Source organism: Cyclopterus lumpus, chromosome 22 (genome assembly GCF_009769545.1).
Source record: "Cyclopterus lumpus isolate fCycLum1 chromosome 22, fCycLum1.pri, whole genome shotgun sequence".
Classification (NCBI taxonomy): domain Eukaryota; kingdom Metazoa; phylum Chordata; class Actinopteri; order Perciformes; family Cyclopteridae; genus Cyclopterus; species Cyclopterus lumpus.
This window is the reverse complement of record NC_046987.1, coordinates 714,130-731,303: the sequence shown is the minus strand read 5'-3', so window position 1 is coordinate 731,303 and position 17,174 is coordinate 714,130. Positions and strand designations below refer to the sequence as shown.

At 41.8% G+C, this 17,174-nt stretch overlaps 1 protein-coding gene across 18 annotated transcripts in view; it reads right to left on the bottom strand.

Annotated features, from left to right (window-relative positions):
• Nucleotides 1-737: 737 nt before the first annotated feature.
• Nucleotides 738-17,174, bottom strand: part of nrxn3a (neurexin 3a) — a 140,520-nt gene continuing 124,083 nt past the window's right edge. For 10 of the 18 annotated variants that reach the window (XM_034525301.1, XM_034525292.1, XM_034525303.1 and 7 more), the window contains one exon: nucleotides 738-1,042. In XM_034525301.1, the coding sequence (XP_034381192.1) occupies nucleotides 738-1,042 (305 nt within the window). Of the gene's footprint in view, nucleotides 1,379-14,767; nucleotides 14,801-17,174 lie in introns of all 18 variants that reach the window. The other 8 variants (XM_034525296.1, XM_034525297.1, XM_034525307.1 and 5 more) reach the window with 2 other exon arrangements.

Here is a 17,174-nt window from a genome sequence, read left to right as displayed (position 1 = left end):
ATCAGTTGCTTTTTACTAGAGAACCAGCCACTTCTTTCCACAAGGTGAGTCACTCTGTCTGTCAAACAACGATAAGAATTGTGGTGAATCAGATGACAGAGCGAAGGGATTTTAGGAGATCTGTCCATGGCATTTTGCTGACTTGGTATCATTCATACACATAAATAGTCTTTCTGTTCTTTTTGTCATTTGTCAGTACCTTTTGCTTAAAGCTAAATAAGTAAAACACCATACTTGTATTATGTATAAACCATAAAAAATGTTTCATACTCTGATTCATCAAGAGTCCTTTTTTACCTTTTACAATGACAGTGTACCTGACCCCCTCTTGTTAAGCACTACATGTTGCTTACATGCTGAAAATGTATAAGATTATGAGTCTTTTGTAATCAACAATCTTACATTTAAAAAAATGTGTTTAATGCCAAGGATCATGTAGCTCTAAAAGTCACTTTGGAGAATGATGTAGCTGTGAAATATTTCTATACTGATAACATATCGGACCAGATAGAAGAGTAAGGTCTCTAAAGTTGCTATTTAGCCTTGTCGTTATGCTTACAATAGTAAGTGTGCTTTATATTACAGTACATATCATCATTTCAACTACTCAGCACAGTAAAAGATTATTCAAGTTCCATGTTATACCATCATTTGTCATAGCTCCTCGCAAGGAAACTGAAAAGTAAATGTTCTGTTAGTGCTTTCTTCCTTCACTCTCATGCTCACAAAAGTCTCAGTCACACATAGTACTCCTTATCCTTATTTTTCTGTTTCTTGTTGTTGCCTTTCAAGCTCTGCTGTTTGTCCTTCATGACAGCGCCATTGCTCTGCACAGCTGAGTTGGTTATGTAGTTCCTGCTCTCGTCAACATGGTAGGAGCCTTCATCCCTGTTCCTGTACTTATACATGGCATACAGAAGGATGAGGATGCACAGGGCAGCGGCCGCCACTATTCCGATGACCATCCCGGTGGTGCTGCTAGATTCACGGACCACTTCCGAGGGCCCTGGAACTCGCCTGACGCCCGGCTCTGTGGGGAGTGCTGTGGGTATATTACGGAACATTGGGGAGGTTATTAATGGGCCCCTCAGCTTGGTGCTGTCTACCTCAAAGGATGTGGGCAATGGAAGCAACACTAGGTCGGCCTGGGGTTTTAGCTTGCGGATATTCATTTTGCCATCCGGCTGTTTGGCCGGAGCATTGTTGAGGGGTGCGGTGGAGGCAGAGGTGGCGGTGGTGCGGCTCTGGTCGGCGGTTAGTAGTATGGTGGTAGTCCTAACGCGTCGGGAGATTGGGATTGAAGGTTTGTTAGGTCTAAAAGTCTTGGGTGCGTGAGCTTTGTAGCCACCTTCAAAGCCTGACGTGGATGAGTTCTTATCTGTTACCAAGGAGAAGGTCGTGTAAAATCTTCATCATCAGTAGGGGGCAGGTTAGAACGCTTCCCCAGAGCCATACCCCGATATCACCAAGCCATCATCATCACAATCATCGCTGCCTCGGTTCGACAAGCAAGGTACCCCCGCCTCAGTGGCCTTGGACAGGGACTCTTTGGTGGTCTCAACAATGGTGAGGAGTGAGTGGTGTGTTGAGGGAGTGGGAATGAAGGGTGCACGAGGAGCTACAGAGGGGTGCACTAATGGATCCTGAAGTAGTGGCATGACTAACTCAGCTCCTGGGGTTGGAGACAGACAGGCAGTCATGTTAGAGGCCAGCATGGGGATTTTATGAAATACACTAAAATAAACAAATCTGGAAAAAACATCAAAACAGGTTACAACTAAACCCAAATCAATGGAAATAAACATGTCATATAAATTTAAGACTGCAAAATCAAGAAAAAATAAAGTAAAATTGGCATATATTATATATTTCAAAAGGCTTAAGAGGATGAGCCAGACAAATTAAGTTAAATTTGCTTTAAATTCAAGTATAATTGACTTTTATTTAATATCCTTTCATAAACTTTGAAGGGAAAGTACAATTCAACTCATACTCATCAACTGTATTTGCTACAATACACAAATAATTATGAAAAAGTATTCAACAGAGTAGTTAGAGTCAAAATGTAGTATAGTTATTATCCCTTTATTCCTTCATTTATTGAATAAGGAGGAACACTTCTATTATTAAAAAAATACTTTTACATCAGCGCATATGCAGTTAAATGAGTCCATATGCATATGCAGTTAAATGTAGGGATTATCCAAACTACAGATTACTATCATTATGGAAATGAAAATGGCTCTCCAATCATCTTAAACCTATTGCTTTATTTACAGAAAATTGTAGTTATAGTTCAACAACCATTTCTCAGATGCAGAGCTGTTCTGGAGGTAAAAGTTATCTTAATCTTAAAGTCAACTTTCAATGAGATAATACAAACAACCAGTTTGTTTGTTGTAGCCACCTTGAACAGTGACGATTAGCCGGTTTGCTGAATTAAAGAGAAATTAATTGGATGCAAATGTTCAAGAGAACAGTCAGGTTAATCACGACTGATTGGATGCATTTTCCGGATATTTGTTATAATATATGACATAATTATATATAATAAGTCAACTGTTGGTAGTTCCATGTGAAAACAAAATATCCGTGACCTCAAAATCACTACTAAGAAATGTATGCATTTTAGATCATGGAAGTGCTGTCATCAAAATGTTTGTAATGTTTCTTTCTTTTATATTGCTTTTTACTGGCTTCTTGATGGCGTATTCAATAATTACAAATGATGTTGTCGTAAGAGCAGCTCTGTGACCAAGAAAAAGCTCTCGAACTATAACGGCTTTCAGTTTAGACTTTATCGATGGCAAAGCAACGTCACCTGAATGCTCTCCCTTTGTGAAATACTATCCTGAGTGAAAGATGTCATATCATGTACCTTTATCCGGCTTTATTTTGCAGTTGCTGTGGACTGTAAATTATTCACTGCTGCTTGTAAAACAATAAAGTCTCACTTTCTGCATTTGTTAAAAACAGAGGATGTTCAATAACAACAAAAAGACTTTGAATTACCACATTTCTTACACTGTAGTAGTGTTTCTCTGTATGTTTCTCTATGTGCTGTATCTGTCTTTGCAGATTGAACATCAGTTTTGAAATGTAAATAAAGTTTTTATTTTCCTCTATCTGCACTACCTTTAATACTAAATAGCACATTTATGAAAAAAGTAGATGTTCTGCTGACATGGGCACTCCTTATATTTATTCATCATGGAAATATGATCTCAAACAGGTATTATTGGAGGGAACATTCAAAGTGCTGTTGCCATTAAAAATATCCACTGCCATCAAGTATATGCATTCTGAATTGTTGATGCATATTGCATATACTTAAAGCAAACTGTTAAGTAACTCATCAACTATCACAAACACCAATGCATTCACAAGCACAACACTTTGTCGATCAAGGCCATGTTATTCTATAATTTAAAACTTCATTCATTCAATTGTCAATATTCACAATGTGATTATAGATGCAGTTTGTAAGCTTTTAGATACATTTTAACATATGCTGTAGTGGGTAGGTAGAAGTAAATGTAGCATTTTGTGTTCATATATAATAGAAGTATTACTCAATGATGAATAGTGGGTCAACCTATGCCATAAGATTGTATCCTATTACATAATGGTGTACCATCTGATAACATAGGATTTTTGAGTTGTTTCTTGTTTTTTTATTTGGAATAAAAGAGATAAAGAGATACTTAAAAGAATGAGCAACTAATTAGTAGAGAAATTAGTTAAATGCATAGTAATCAAATGTTTTCAGAAGCCCGGTGAGGAGTAATCCATACTTAGAAACCAGTTTACAACTGTTAGCACCAACTTATTTTCAAATGATTGGTGGTTCCTTGAGCATTAAATAATTCAGTGATGTGTAATTTGCCAAATTGTTACATGTAGCACCTACCACGTTCATTAGTCATTTTGCTTTTAGTGTGAGGTACACAGGAATACAAATTTTGAGGCGTTCCACTATTCATATTTTACAGACTGCATCTTGAAAAAACAATTCAAAGAGAGTGTAAACATACGTACTGTGTATTCTCAACTTACATCAACAAATTGCCCACATGATTTAGGCATGAAGAAAAGAATTTACAAAGAAAAAGTTGTGTAAGAATGTTGGATAGCCACTTGGTACCGTTAAAGATCATTTCTATCCATTGTAGAGTGTGTTCTATCTTAAACACGACGGTACAGGGAGGCAACAACACATAGATCACCAACACATAACATAAAAAATAAACACCATAATTCTGTTTTTTGTGTTTTGTTTTTTCCTGGTAAATAGTTTGTTTTAGTTTTTTTCTTTTACAAAAAATGTGTATCTACATTTTTTTCATTGCAATAAACTTCAATAGTATCTAAAATCTATTAATGTTACAATTTTTGCCTTAATTGTAATTTGATCTTTAATGTAGAATGGATGGATGACATTATACTTTAATATCTCTAAAGACAAGGGAGAAGGTGAAGGGGGGGTGGGACCTATGAACATACTACATAGGATATGAGGGTGATGAGGGTGACAGTGTAAGTCAGTTGCCATGTCCATGTAAAGGCAGTACGAAGCGGTCGGGCGGCATTAGAGCTTTTGGCTGTAAGGAAGGGATGGGGATATACAAACAATGAGCAATATACATGCCCATCTACAGAAAAGAACAGAAGAACTCTAACACTGACAAGTCTGACAAACCCTAAACTGCAACTTCTTAGCCATGCAATTCATTTGTTTTTTGTCTTACAGTCAAAATATTATTCAACAAAGATTAATTTGTTTTGTCAAAATAGATTTTTTAGAAAATCAGACAAATGGAGGATATGTGAGAAGAGGATCGGGAACTGCTCCACCTACTAATTTGTGGTCTTTTGTATATGTTTAAAAATGCTTAAAGTTGAATTGATCGTTGTTGATTTTAACTTTTACTGTTTGAACTTAATATTTGCCAGGAAGCCTACTGTAGGAAATAAAAGACAAAAGTTAGTCACTGAAGTAGTTCCAAATAATAATAAAAAGTCTAATTATATTAAACAAATATTTCACACTGTGATTTAAATATTATCTGATTGACAATAAAACAAACCAAACATACATAATAAGCCAAAAACCACAATCAGAACCAAAATGCCAGTGATCAATTGGATAAATACCCCCAAATATATGACCAGTTAAAATTGTCAAAAGAAAAAAATGTTAAGATGAAAGAACAAAGCCAAAATTGTGCACACACTACAACCAGATGCACACAATATAAAACAGACACTGTTGAGAGAGGCACTCGACTAGAGAACGGGCTACTCTCTCATGTGTTTCTTGATGAATCTATTCGTAATGTTAGTCTTTACACATGAACCAGTCTGGGTGTACATCAGAGAGAGACGATACTGGCTGAGGATGGGTTATTATTATTCTTTGGTTTTGTTTTAGTTGTACTGCAGGATGTTGATGCATGCTTAAAGTAAGTTGCATTTAGGGAAAGTATAAAAGAAACAACACAGCAAACTGGGAGCAGGTAAGACTGACCAATGTTAGAAAAATAGGAGACGGACACTGTGTCCCAATCCCTTACTATTAATGAATAGTGAATCAAGTTGATTTAACAGAAACAACATGTGATACTCATGAAACAACGTGTGCAGACAGACGTCAGTCAAAGTGCAACTTTGTAAAGCATCAGCCAATTATTCTCTATTTCTGTTGTGCATTGCTTTGCCATGTGCATCACCACACTAAACAATTATGTATGCAAACTGACATGTTTGAGTATACATCATTTGACACCTTTCCAGTGTGAACACACCCCCTACCCCCCACAAATAAAATGTTAAGCCTTTGATTTCGTTGCATGAACATACTAACATGTTATACATGGTTTTTCCTGATCCGATGTGATGTCCTGGGACAGGGATGTCGTATGTGTACAGATTGTATAGCCCTCTGAGGCAAATTTGTGATTTTGGGCTATAAAAAATAAACTGAATTAAAATGGAATTGTACGTGACACCTCAATTGTTGCTGACCGCCTCATCAATATTTCTCAATGGCAGTTTACCCAGTGGGTCCATGGTGCTTTCACACTGGCATTTAAAGCTAGGGTAGATAATGCTAGGGCTAAAAGTTCCTACTACTACCCCAACCTTCATCGCTTCATAGTGTTCTTCTTCCACCCACAGCTGCAGCATATGAAGTTTGAACAGATACAATTGAAAACATATAACACAAATAATAGTCTTATGTCATGAAGAAATAAATTAACATCTTGCTATGATGGTTATTCTTTACAGGTATTTAATCTGTTTATTCAGTAGGACGTCCTTGTATGTTAATATATTGATAGAATGAGGGTTAAAGGTTGGAAGTGCCACAACATATTTGGGAATGTTGACACTTTCAAAATCCTAAGGTATTTAGTGTCATATCAGAAGAGCATTGCAACAAAATTATTGGACAACAGTAGAACTGTTCAGAAGCACCATTTGTATTAAAGAAGTAAAAATGTGCACGCACACCAATATGCCAGCAGAGTAAAAGGAATCACATCTGTTTGACCTGCTGTAATGTTGTTGGAATAAATAACCATAAAACATCACGACTTATTTCGTAATTTTACTTAGATATGCTTGGAAGTATTCCAAAGCTTCATGAATGCATGACGCCCTATTTCACAATGGTAATAAATGTGAAACATACTGTAATTTGTGTACAAGCAAGCTGAGAACATGACATGCTTTGTGGTGGTAACTTATTGTTAGCAGATGTGCTTTCTTGTTGAAATGCGATTTTGTTTGTGGGTTTTGGCAGGAAGCTGCTGTCCCCTCTTCCAGGTATTGCGTAATGACACTGAATCTATCAATGGTAAGAGACAGCTATGCTTAATAGCGCTCCTAGTGATAGCTATTGTGTATTACAATGGTTTTACATGATGACGGGTCAAGTCAAATAAAATACAGTGAAGGTATTATGCAATGATGTTAAATTAATAACACTGAATGTATTAGGCGATTGTGGAAGACCTCAGACAACGACTGTGAAAGGAACAAAGACTTTTTATATAAATAATTTTATTGTAACTGGAACCATTGATTCGAATTTTGTTGACGGACCTCATGGCAGAGGGAGCTCTCCTGAGGAAGGCCGAACACGACATAAGAAGTACTGGACTGTTCTACTTTCACCCCTGGTAATGTCTTTTTAAAATCCTAGTTATATTTGTTGTAATTCTCTTATTATATTTACAGCAATCAATAAATCAAAAGCTAAAAAATAAATGTCAAATCTGGTAACTGTCAGTCGCAGGACCTTTCCAATCGTTTAATTTGGCTCAAATTAAACAATTCAGTCATCGAAGTATTCCACCAGATGCTAGCTTAACAGCTGTGAGTACTAACAGCTGCCATCTTGGTTGTTTACCTACATAATGATATTTCTGCAGATAGTGGAAATGAATGAAGACTTGAGGAGACGGACTGTCAGTGTTAGTTACACTTGACTATATTTAGCAATATAGCGCTAATGCTGTTAGCTACCTTCATAGGAGAAGAGTTAGCAACACTGGGATGGTATTTTTCAGGTTGGATTCTTTAAAAATCATTCCTAATCTAGCTGGTTTCTTCAATGTTACCGACCCAAGCTTTGAGTTAAAATCCTACGGGGCTTTGAAATACAGTTTTATTTATTTTGTGTGCTAACGCTTACTAAGCACAACTTGGAAATGCACATTACTTTTACCCAGGCAGGTAGAGAGAAAGGGGCATTTGATTTGCATGTATTGGCCCGGGGGGTAAATTGTGCACATATTTCTCTGACCATTTACATATGCCAAAACAGGGGAGGACGTTTCCTACACTTGGTGTGTTGAAGAAAACCATCAGAACAACAGTTATCCAGTGTGAAAGCATCAGTGGTGGGACTCAGGTTAAGACTCAAACAAAAGTGAAAAGAGTACCACTGTTTGTATGTTTTACAGTGACTCCACCACTCCGAACGATGTATGAACAAACGCTTGACGAACAAATACGAACAAATACTATGGGTTAAAAATAATTTAACCCATAGTGTCTTTTTGACATATAATTAAATACTTTGCCTAATGCAAACCACATGGTTTTTCCATGTCAGTAAAAAGAATTCCATAAGATGGCATATTTCTGACTAGTCTGTGTTCAAGGGAAAATAATGGAGATCAAACGGTCTGTTCACTGAACCCAAAGCATGTATTTAAATATATTTGTGTACAACTGCTTAAATGGGAACTTTTACACTCTAGATTTAATGTGATTAATTTGATCTCTTAACTTTTACATTTACCATAGTTCTTCATCTCTTTTATATAGTTAACATATCAATAAGTCTGTTCAACAAGCATGGACATGTAAACAAAAGAGAAACCTATCTCTCTCTGCTGTGTTCTCATTCACCACCATTATGTTCACACAATCACAGAATGCTAGCTCAACTAATAGCACATTGTTCCTAACAAAAGCTGTCTATCTGTAGTCTAACTGTTGAGAGACAAAGCAGCAAAGAGGACAGGAAGATAGAGGACATGAGGACAGAGGGCATGAGGACAAGAGGGCAGGAGGACAGGAGGATAGAGGGCACGAGGACAGAGGGCATGAGGACAGGAGGATAGAGGGCATGAGGACAAAGGACAGGAGGATAGAGGGCATGAGGACAGAGGGTATGAGGACAGGAGGATAGAGGGCATAAGGACCGAGGGCATGAAGACAGGAGGATAGAGGGCATGAGGACAGAGTGCATTAGGACAGGAGGGCATGAGGACAGGAGGATAGAGGGAATGAGGTCAGAGGGCATGAGGGCACGAGGACAGGAGGATAGAGGGCATGAGGACAGGTGGGCATGAGGACAGAGGGCATGAAGACAGGAGGATAGAGTGTATGAGGACATAGGGCATGAGGACAGGAGGGCAGAGGGCAAGAGGGCATGAGGACAGAGGGCATGAAGACAGGAGGATAGAGGGCATGCGTATAGAGGGCATGAGGATAGAGGGCATGAGGACACGAGGACAGGAGGATAGAGGGCATGAGGACAGGTGGGCATGAGGACAGAGGGCATGAAGATGGGAGGATAGAGGGTATGAGGACAGGAGGGCAGAGGGCAAGAAGACAGGAGGGCATGAGGACAGGAGGGCATGAGGACAGAGGGCATGAAGACAGGAGGATAGAGGGCATGAGGATATAGGGCATGAGGACAGGAGGGCAGGAGGATAGAGGGCATGAGGATAGAGGGCGTGAAGGCAGGAAGATAGAGGTAATGAGGGCAGGAGGATAGAGGGCATGAGGACAGGGTGGCATTAAGACATGAGGATAGAGGGCATGAGGACAGAGGGCATGAGGACAGGAGGGCATGAGGACAGAGGGCATGAAGACAGGAGGATAGAGGGCATGAGGACAGAGGGCATGAGGACGGGAGAGCATGAGGACAGGTGGATAGAGGACATGAGGGCAGGAGGTAGAGGGCATGAGGACAGAGGGCAAGAGGATAGGAGGCAGGAGGATTGAGGGCATGATGACATGAGGACAGGAGGACAGGAAGAAATGAAGACAGGAGGATAGAGGGAATGAGGACAGAGGACATGAAGACAGGAGGATAGAGGGCATGAGGACAGAGGGCATGAGGACAGGAGGATAGAGGACAGGAGGGCATGAGGATAGAGGGCATGATGACAGGAGGATAGAGGACAGGAGGACAGGAGGGCAGGAGGATAGAGGTCATGAAGACAGGGCGATAGAGGGCATGAGGACAGGAGGGTATGAGGACAGGAGGGTATGAGGACAGGAGGGCATGAGGACAGGAGGATAGAGGGCATGAGGACAGAGGGCATGAGGATAGAGGGTATGAGGACAGGAGGATAGAGGGCATGAGGATATAGGGCATGATGACAGACCCACGAGGACAGAGGGCATGCGGACAGGAGGATAGAGGACAGGGGGGCATGAGGACAGGAGGATAGAGGGGATGAGGACAGAGGGCAGGAGGACAAATGACAGGAAGATAAAAGACATAAAGATGAAGGACAGAGGACAGGAAGACAGGAGGATAGTGGGCATGAAGACAGGAAGAGAGGAGGATAGGAGGATAGAGGACAGGTAGATAAAAGGACAGGAAATCAGAAGACACGAGGAATGACTATAAACTTCACTCAGGAATGTGATTTAATTTTTGTTTCCAGTGAGATATTAATTATTTTATTTAATGACTGTTCTACAAACAATATGTTGTTATATCTAATCCTGTTGGGAATGTATTTGTTTTTAAAATAAATAAGTGTGTCATAGAGAAGAACAGAGAGTACCTCCTATTAGTAATACAATCCTAATCCTAATATCTATCCTACCTGAAGGCAACAATAAAGGGTTATTCAGTTGGCTGCAATTACAAACACTAGTGGTGCAACTCCTCACAAAATGTCTCTACATCTAACACATGATCCTTTAATTTACTGCTCCTTTAATGTTATCAACCATTGTCTTTAACATGCCTGGTTATGTGATTCAGGCATCATATTTTTGCTTTGATTTTATTGGATCTTACACATATTACAGGCGATCATCATCTCATCTAATTCATATTAAATTGTAGGCTTTATCTTGTAAATGGCCAACAAATGCTGACTATATTATAGAGCCAAACCTTTCAGCTGCCACAAAGCGGAATAAACTGAAGCTGTAATGGTTCACAAATGCTATGGCTTTGGCTCTGGTTTCCTTTAGTTCTTCTTTCTGTGGCACCACGTGTGAGACCCCTTCAGCCTAAACAATTGTGTGTATTTTCACCATTCTTGTCACTATTAATTTAAGTGAAAAAATGACTGTGTTTCCAACCTGACCAGATGACGCCTGCATTGCACACTTTTGAGGAGTTTTCAGACTGTTTTTAGCTAGTCAGTATGGTCAGATCTTTAAGAATTGTGGATGTGCTTTTAAGAATTAGCTGGTTTAGTGAAGACATAATCTAAACTAGCTATAGTTCTAACTTGTGAGGAGCACATGTTGGTGAAGAAACTGGTGGGTTTGGCCACCTTTCATTTGCAACTGAATTTTAAAACAATATTGTATGTGTATATATGGTTGTAAGATTAGTGAGTGACAGCTTTAAGGCATTAACCTGGACATTAATTGGAATAAATGTATTATTGAGCATTGGCCATGTGGTGTTTTTGTTCCATACCCATATTGTATGTAGAATTGTCATTGTCATTTGTCAGAATCTGCAGGAAAAAATCTCTAACTATTTTACAGTATTAGGTAAATCAAGAACCTTCCCTAACTGCCATCTTATGCAATTAATTTAAAGGAAAGGAGAACACAACAGATTTACAACAGAGAACAGAATAATTTGATAACTTCTCCAGATAAACCAGACACACAACAGACGCACTGACAAAATAAAGGGGTAGATAGGCCACATTCATTGGTTTCCAACTTAAACATGAATGCAGAAAACGAAACCAAGTTAGTCTAAATATGGGGGCATGGAGTCTAGGATCAATCAAAAAGCATGCAAAGAAATGATCAAAGGTCACCCTGCAGAGACATATTAAAGTGGAAAATACTAGAAAGTGTCGCAAAAAATAAATAATTTAAGCCATCCGCTAAGTTCGGTTCAAATGCAGCATAGCAATAGGAGGGAGTTGACAGGGGAAGGACACTGGAAGAATAAAAAAGGGTAAAACAGTATACAAAAAAAACACTGCTATCAGTTACACAAGTAACTGTTCCGATTAAAGATGAAATTTGTTGCCTTTTTATTGGCTTTGAAAACTGATATAGGGATGTTTTCATTAAATGAATGGGAGAACTAACATAGAACTCCTGAATATATATACGCAAACAATTATCACCCATCAAAACATCATGCCACACATGATGAGGCCAAAATACAACTGTGTATTTTTGGATGATTGGCGAATAGAGGAGAATGATGTCTGGATAACACAATTTAGAATAGACATAACAAAACAGGAAATAGCATTTACTCCCAAAATAATACACCAACGGAAATTTTAAATGAAAGCATGCAGTCAATGTCGAAGTGATGTTAGGGTTCGAATGGTGAGAACTTCTGTTTAAACACATGGCTGGATGACTGGGACCCTGTCTTTGTCTTTCTTCACAACTTCCCATAAATCTCAGGCTACATGACAGACCGTTAGACCCATTTAACAACCTTTCACATACTCTTTGAAACAAATTGGGAATAACCTTCAAAAGGGAGAGCCCAATGGTGATCAGCAGAAAAGCATTAAAATCCTCACCAATCATGCTTCTGAATGTTACCATTAGGTTTTTAACTACAAATGTATTGCTCAATCAGGGCTCTATTTATCGTGCGTAGCTAATGTGTTTAGCGGGATAATTTCGCGGATGAGATTACACAAGCGAGGCTTTTCGGTTCCTCGAAACAAGTTTGGAAAAATCACCATAGCAACACATCCAAAAATTTGAGTCTGCTCCAGCGCAGGCTCATTCAGTCTAGCTGGATAATCTGGCCACATCCCCTGAAGAAAACGGCAGCTCACTTCCTCATTGATGAAGGAGCGATATTAGTTAGATTAACGTTTTATAGGGAGAGAGTTCTTATGACGTGATGATCACTAATCCGTCACTATGAGCTAAACACTCTACGAAGTCACGACTTTTTGCTGTGCTGGCTCCTCATTGGTGGAATGAGCTCCCCATTGACATCAGGACAGCAGAAAGTCTCTACATCTTCCGTCGCAAACTAAAAACACATCTTTTTCGACTATACCTTGAATAGGGAAGGTAGCGCCTTAGTAGCACTTTAGTAGCACTTAAATGGCTCTTACTGATAGCACTTTGTAGTTTAACTTTATTGAAGAAATTGTACTTGCTCGATTCTTGTTGTTCTGAGTTTGGACTCATGGTTTAATGCACTTATTGTAAGTCGCTTTGGATAAAAGCGTCAGCTAAATGACATGTAATGTAATGTAATGTAAATGATGACTTCCTATACGAGCGATATCGATTCTGCCCACAAGGAATCATTTATTAAAGACCTTCTGGAGTCGTACATTGAACACGAAACGCCGCAGCATTGACTGTCTCACAGACTGTATGCAGAACATTGTGGTACATTGTTGTACATTGTGGTACATTGTTGTACAGTGTCGGCGATGCAGAACATCGGGAAAACTGCTGTATGCCGTGGTGCTCGTAAAGTTTATTTAGCGCTTAAGAGACTTCTGGATGTGTTCATTACATTCCCTGGCCATGTCCGAGTAAATGCAATACAAGTTCTATATGGTCATCTCCACATACATGAATATACACTTATATATTATCTACTTGTTCTGAAAGAGTTGAGATAGTTATTTTAGATCTCATTGGATGATGCATGCCATTACACCGACTGCCAGCAGGCACATTTAAAGAATGAGGCACTTAAAATGAGCCGATACATTTTCCCAACACTGATGCTGCGTTGCGAGTAGATTCATGAAAGTCAATTCTCTCATCAAGCTCCCCACTATATCTCAGTTCTCCCTCAACTCCTCGCCAGATCACTTTCCCGGAACGACTGCCCCGGCCTCTCTGAGTACCTATAAATTCTAGTTGCTAACTTGTGCTTTTCCAGCTACAGCCCCTCTGCTTCCCCGGAATCCCCCTGAAGAACAGCCTAGCCAGCAGAACCGGAGCAGGAGCCCACCACCTCTAGTATCTCCAGAGCCTATTCGACAACGACCCAAAAATGGTAGACCAAATCGCGGAATATATATTATAATATAGGCAAATGTCGCTGTTAACCTCTCAGTTGCTTCCATCAGCCAGTCCTGCACAGCCCGGCTTCCAGACCTCTCTGGCTCCGCTCCCTGTGCCCACTCCGGTTAGAGAGTCCTATGTTCCGCACCCTGAACCCTTCTCCAGAGACCTGGGTAGGTGCCGTGGGTTCCTTCTTCAGTGCTCTCTGGTCTTTAGCCAGTGGCCGTTGACCTTCCCCTCCGACGTTTCCAAGGTACCTTATATTTTGGGACTGTTGAGAGGAAGGACTTAAGCCTGGGCAGAAGCCGTTAATTCCAATCTGGCTGTAACTACCCTTTCCTATGAAGACTTTGTTTGCAGGATGAAGGGGGTTTTCGACCACCCGGACCACGTGGGTAATGCGGCTATACGCTTGCTTAACCTCCGCCAGGGCCCCAGAAGTGTGCCTGATTACTCTGTGGAGTTCACAACACTCGCGGCGCATTCCAGATGGAATGATGAGCCATTGCGGGGGGCATTTTTGAATGGGCTCAGTGAACAGCTGAAGGATGAACTGGCTTCTCGTGATGAACCTGTTGACTTTGATTCCCTGGTTTCCCTTGCTATCCGGCTCGATAACCGCCAGCGTGAGCGACGCAAGGAGAGGGCCGGCCACCCCAGTCAGTTTGCCAGCTCCCACTTGTCACCACCTCAAGCTAAATGGGGGGTACAACCACCTCCCATGCAGGTTCATTATCCCATGCCGGCTCGTCCCTCGACGCCTCCAGCCCCTGCTCCTCCCGGTGAGGAGCCCATGCAGTTGGGTCGGGCTCATCTTTCACCTGCTGAACGGCAGCGCAGGATGAGGGTGGGTGAGTGCCTTTACAGTGGCCAGTCCGGTCACTTCCTTGCTCTCTGTCCAGTCCGCCCAAAAGACAGGGCTCGCCAGTATTAGTAGGGGTTCTGGCGAGCCAACCCGGTTCCCCGTCTAGCCAGGCACTCCCACCTAGGTTGCTGATTCAGGCCACTCTTTGTCACAAACAACTCTCCTTGCCCCTCCTTGCCCTGGTCGACTCTGGAGCTGAGGACAGTTTCTTAGACAGAGAAACCAGGCTGGTTTCCCCTTAGAACAATTACAGTCCCCCCTCACGGCAACTGCCTTGGATGGCAAGCCTTTTGCTAAAGTTACCCATCGTACAGCCCCTTTGTCCCTAGTCTTGTCTGGTAACCATAGTGAGACCATTCGGCTCAACATAATTTCTTCCCCTAACTCCCCGTTAGTCCTGGGACATCCCTGGTTAAAGCTGCACAATCCGCACATCGACTGGTCAGCAGGGCGAGTCCTTAGCTGGAGCCCTTTTTGTCTCTCCGCCTGCTTGCAGTCAGCACTGCCCCCTGCTGAGGTCACCACATCACCATCAAGCCCTCAGCCCCCTGACCTGTCCGCCATCCCAGCCGAGTATCACGACCTTGGGACGGTATTGAAGAAATTGTACTTGCTTGATTCTTGTTATTCTGAGTTTGGACTCATGGTTTAATGCACTTATTGTAAGTTGCTTTGGATAAAAGCGTCAGCTAAATGACATGTAATGTAATGTGTTCATTTCCTCCTCACCACCCATATGACTGTGACATAGATCTTCTCCCAGGTGCACCTCTCCCGTCTAGCCGGCTTTATAACCTGTCCCGTCCTGACAGGGAGGACATGGAGAAATACATCAACGAGTCGTTGGCAGGCGGCATAGTCAGACCATACTTGTCGCCTGTTGGAGCTGGAACATGTCCAGAACATGTCCAGTTCATTGTGGAAGTGGATGCTTCGGACAGTGGAGTGGGGGCAGTCCTTTCACAACGCTCAACCGCCGACCAGAAACTCCATCCCTGTGCCTTTTTCTCACATCGCCTCTCCCCAGCCGAACATAACTACGATGTTGGCAACAGAGAGTCTACTCGCAGTCAAACTTGGAGGGGTGGAGGCACTGGCTGGAGGGGGTTGAACAACCTTTTGTGGTTTGGACCGATCACAAGAATTTGGCGTATATCCAGTCGGCCAAGCGCCTCAACTCCCATCAAGCCCGCTGGGCATTGTTTTTTGGCTGCTTTAATTTTACCCTCACCTATCGGCCTGGCTCTAGGAATACAAAGCCTGACGCCCTCTCTCGCCTTTATTCTCCACCCAGTCAAGACTCCATCCTTCCACCTATCCGTGTGGTAGCGGCAGTTACTTGAGAGATTGAATCCATGGTCAGGGAGGCCCAACGGACACAGTCCGATCCCCCGCCTCCCGCCCGGATGGTCGACAACCACCCAGCCTTCTCTGTTCGCCGGATTTTGGACGTACGTCGTCGTGGCAGAGGGTACCGGTACCTGGTGCACTGGGAGGGATACGGCCCAGAGGAACGGTCTTGGCTGCCTCGGTCCTTCATCCTGGATCCCGAGTTCATTAAGGAGTTCCACCGGACCCATCCAGACAAGCCTGGCGGGTCGCCCGGAGGCTCCCGTTGAGGGGCGGGGGGTACTGTCATGGTCCCCTATTTATCTGTGTCTGCCTGGGCGTGGCCTTTTTTCCCTCCTCCTGCTGCCAATCAACCCACACACATTAAATCCATTCTCTCATCAAGCTCCCCACTATATCTGCCTCAGTTCTCCCTTAACTCCTTGTCAGTTCACTTTCCCGGAACTCTCTGAGTACCTATACATTCTAGTAACTTGTGCTTTTCCAGCTACAGCCCCTCTGCTTCCCCGGGAATCCCCCTGAAGAACAGCCTAGCCAACCAACCAGCCACCAGCCTGCAGCGGACGCCAGCGCGGGTTCCACACCTCTCTGGCCTTCGAAATAAATATTATTTGTGTTTAATTTCAGCTCTGTGTTCTTGCTTTTGGGTCCAACCCTGCACAATCATGACTTATCTAGACGTACAGTCGGTGAAAGTCACCGAGCTGTGGGAGCCTACGGATAATGAGATATATATATATATATATATATATATATATATATATATATATATATATATATATATATATAATGTTAAGAACCCAAACACGAGGGCATTAGATGTTCCGACGTTTGTGGGATTTCCACAATAAGTATAAAGCAGAAATAGTGGTTATTTTTTAATCCATGGTGAATGGCGGAAGTTATAAATGTTTCCATGGAGATAAGCCAAGCCCCCTCTCAAGCACGAGTGAAGTGAGAGAATTGATTAGATTTTGCCATGATTATGGTCTGGAATTCCTCATATACGATCATGATCATCTTCTGCTCGTCAGCTGAGAAAAAGAGGCTCTTCCTTTGAGTTTATTTGCCTTTTTGCTGTTAGTAAATCATGTTTTCTGTGATCGACGCTTCCCCCTTTTGAAGTCGGATGGGCACGCACACCTATCCTGTAAACTGACGTCTGGCTCAAATTAACGATATGGTTTGAGGGCGGATCAGCCTTTGAGAAACC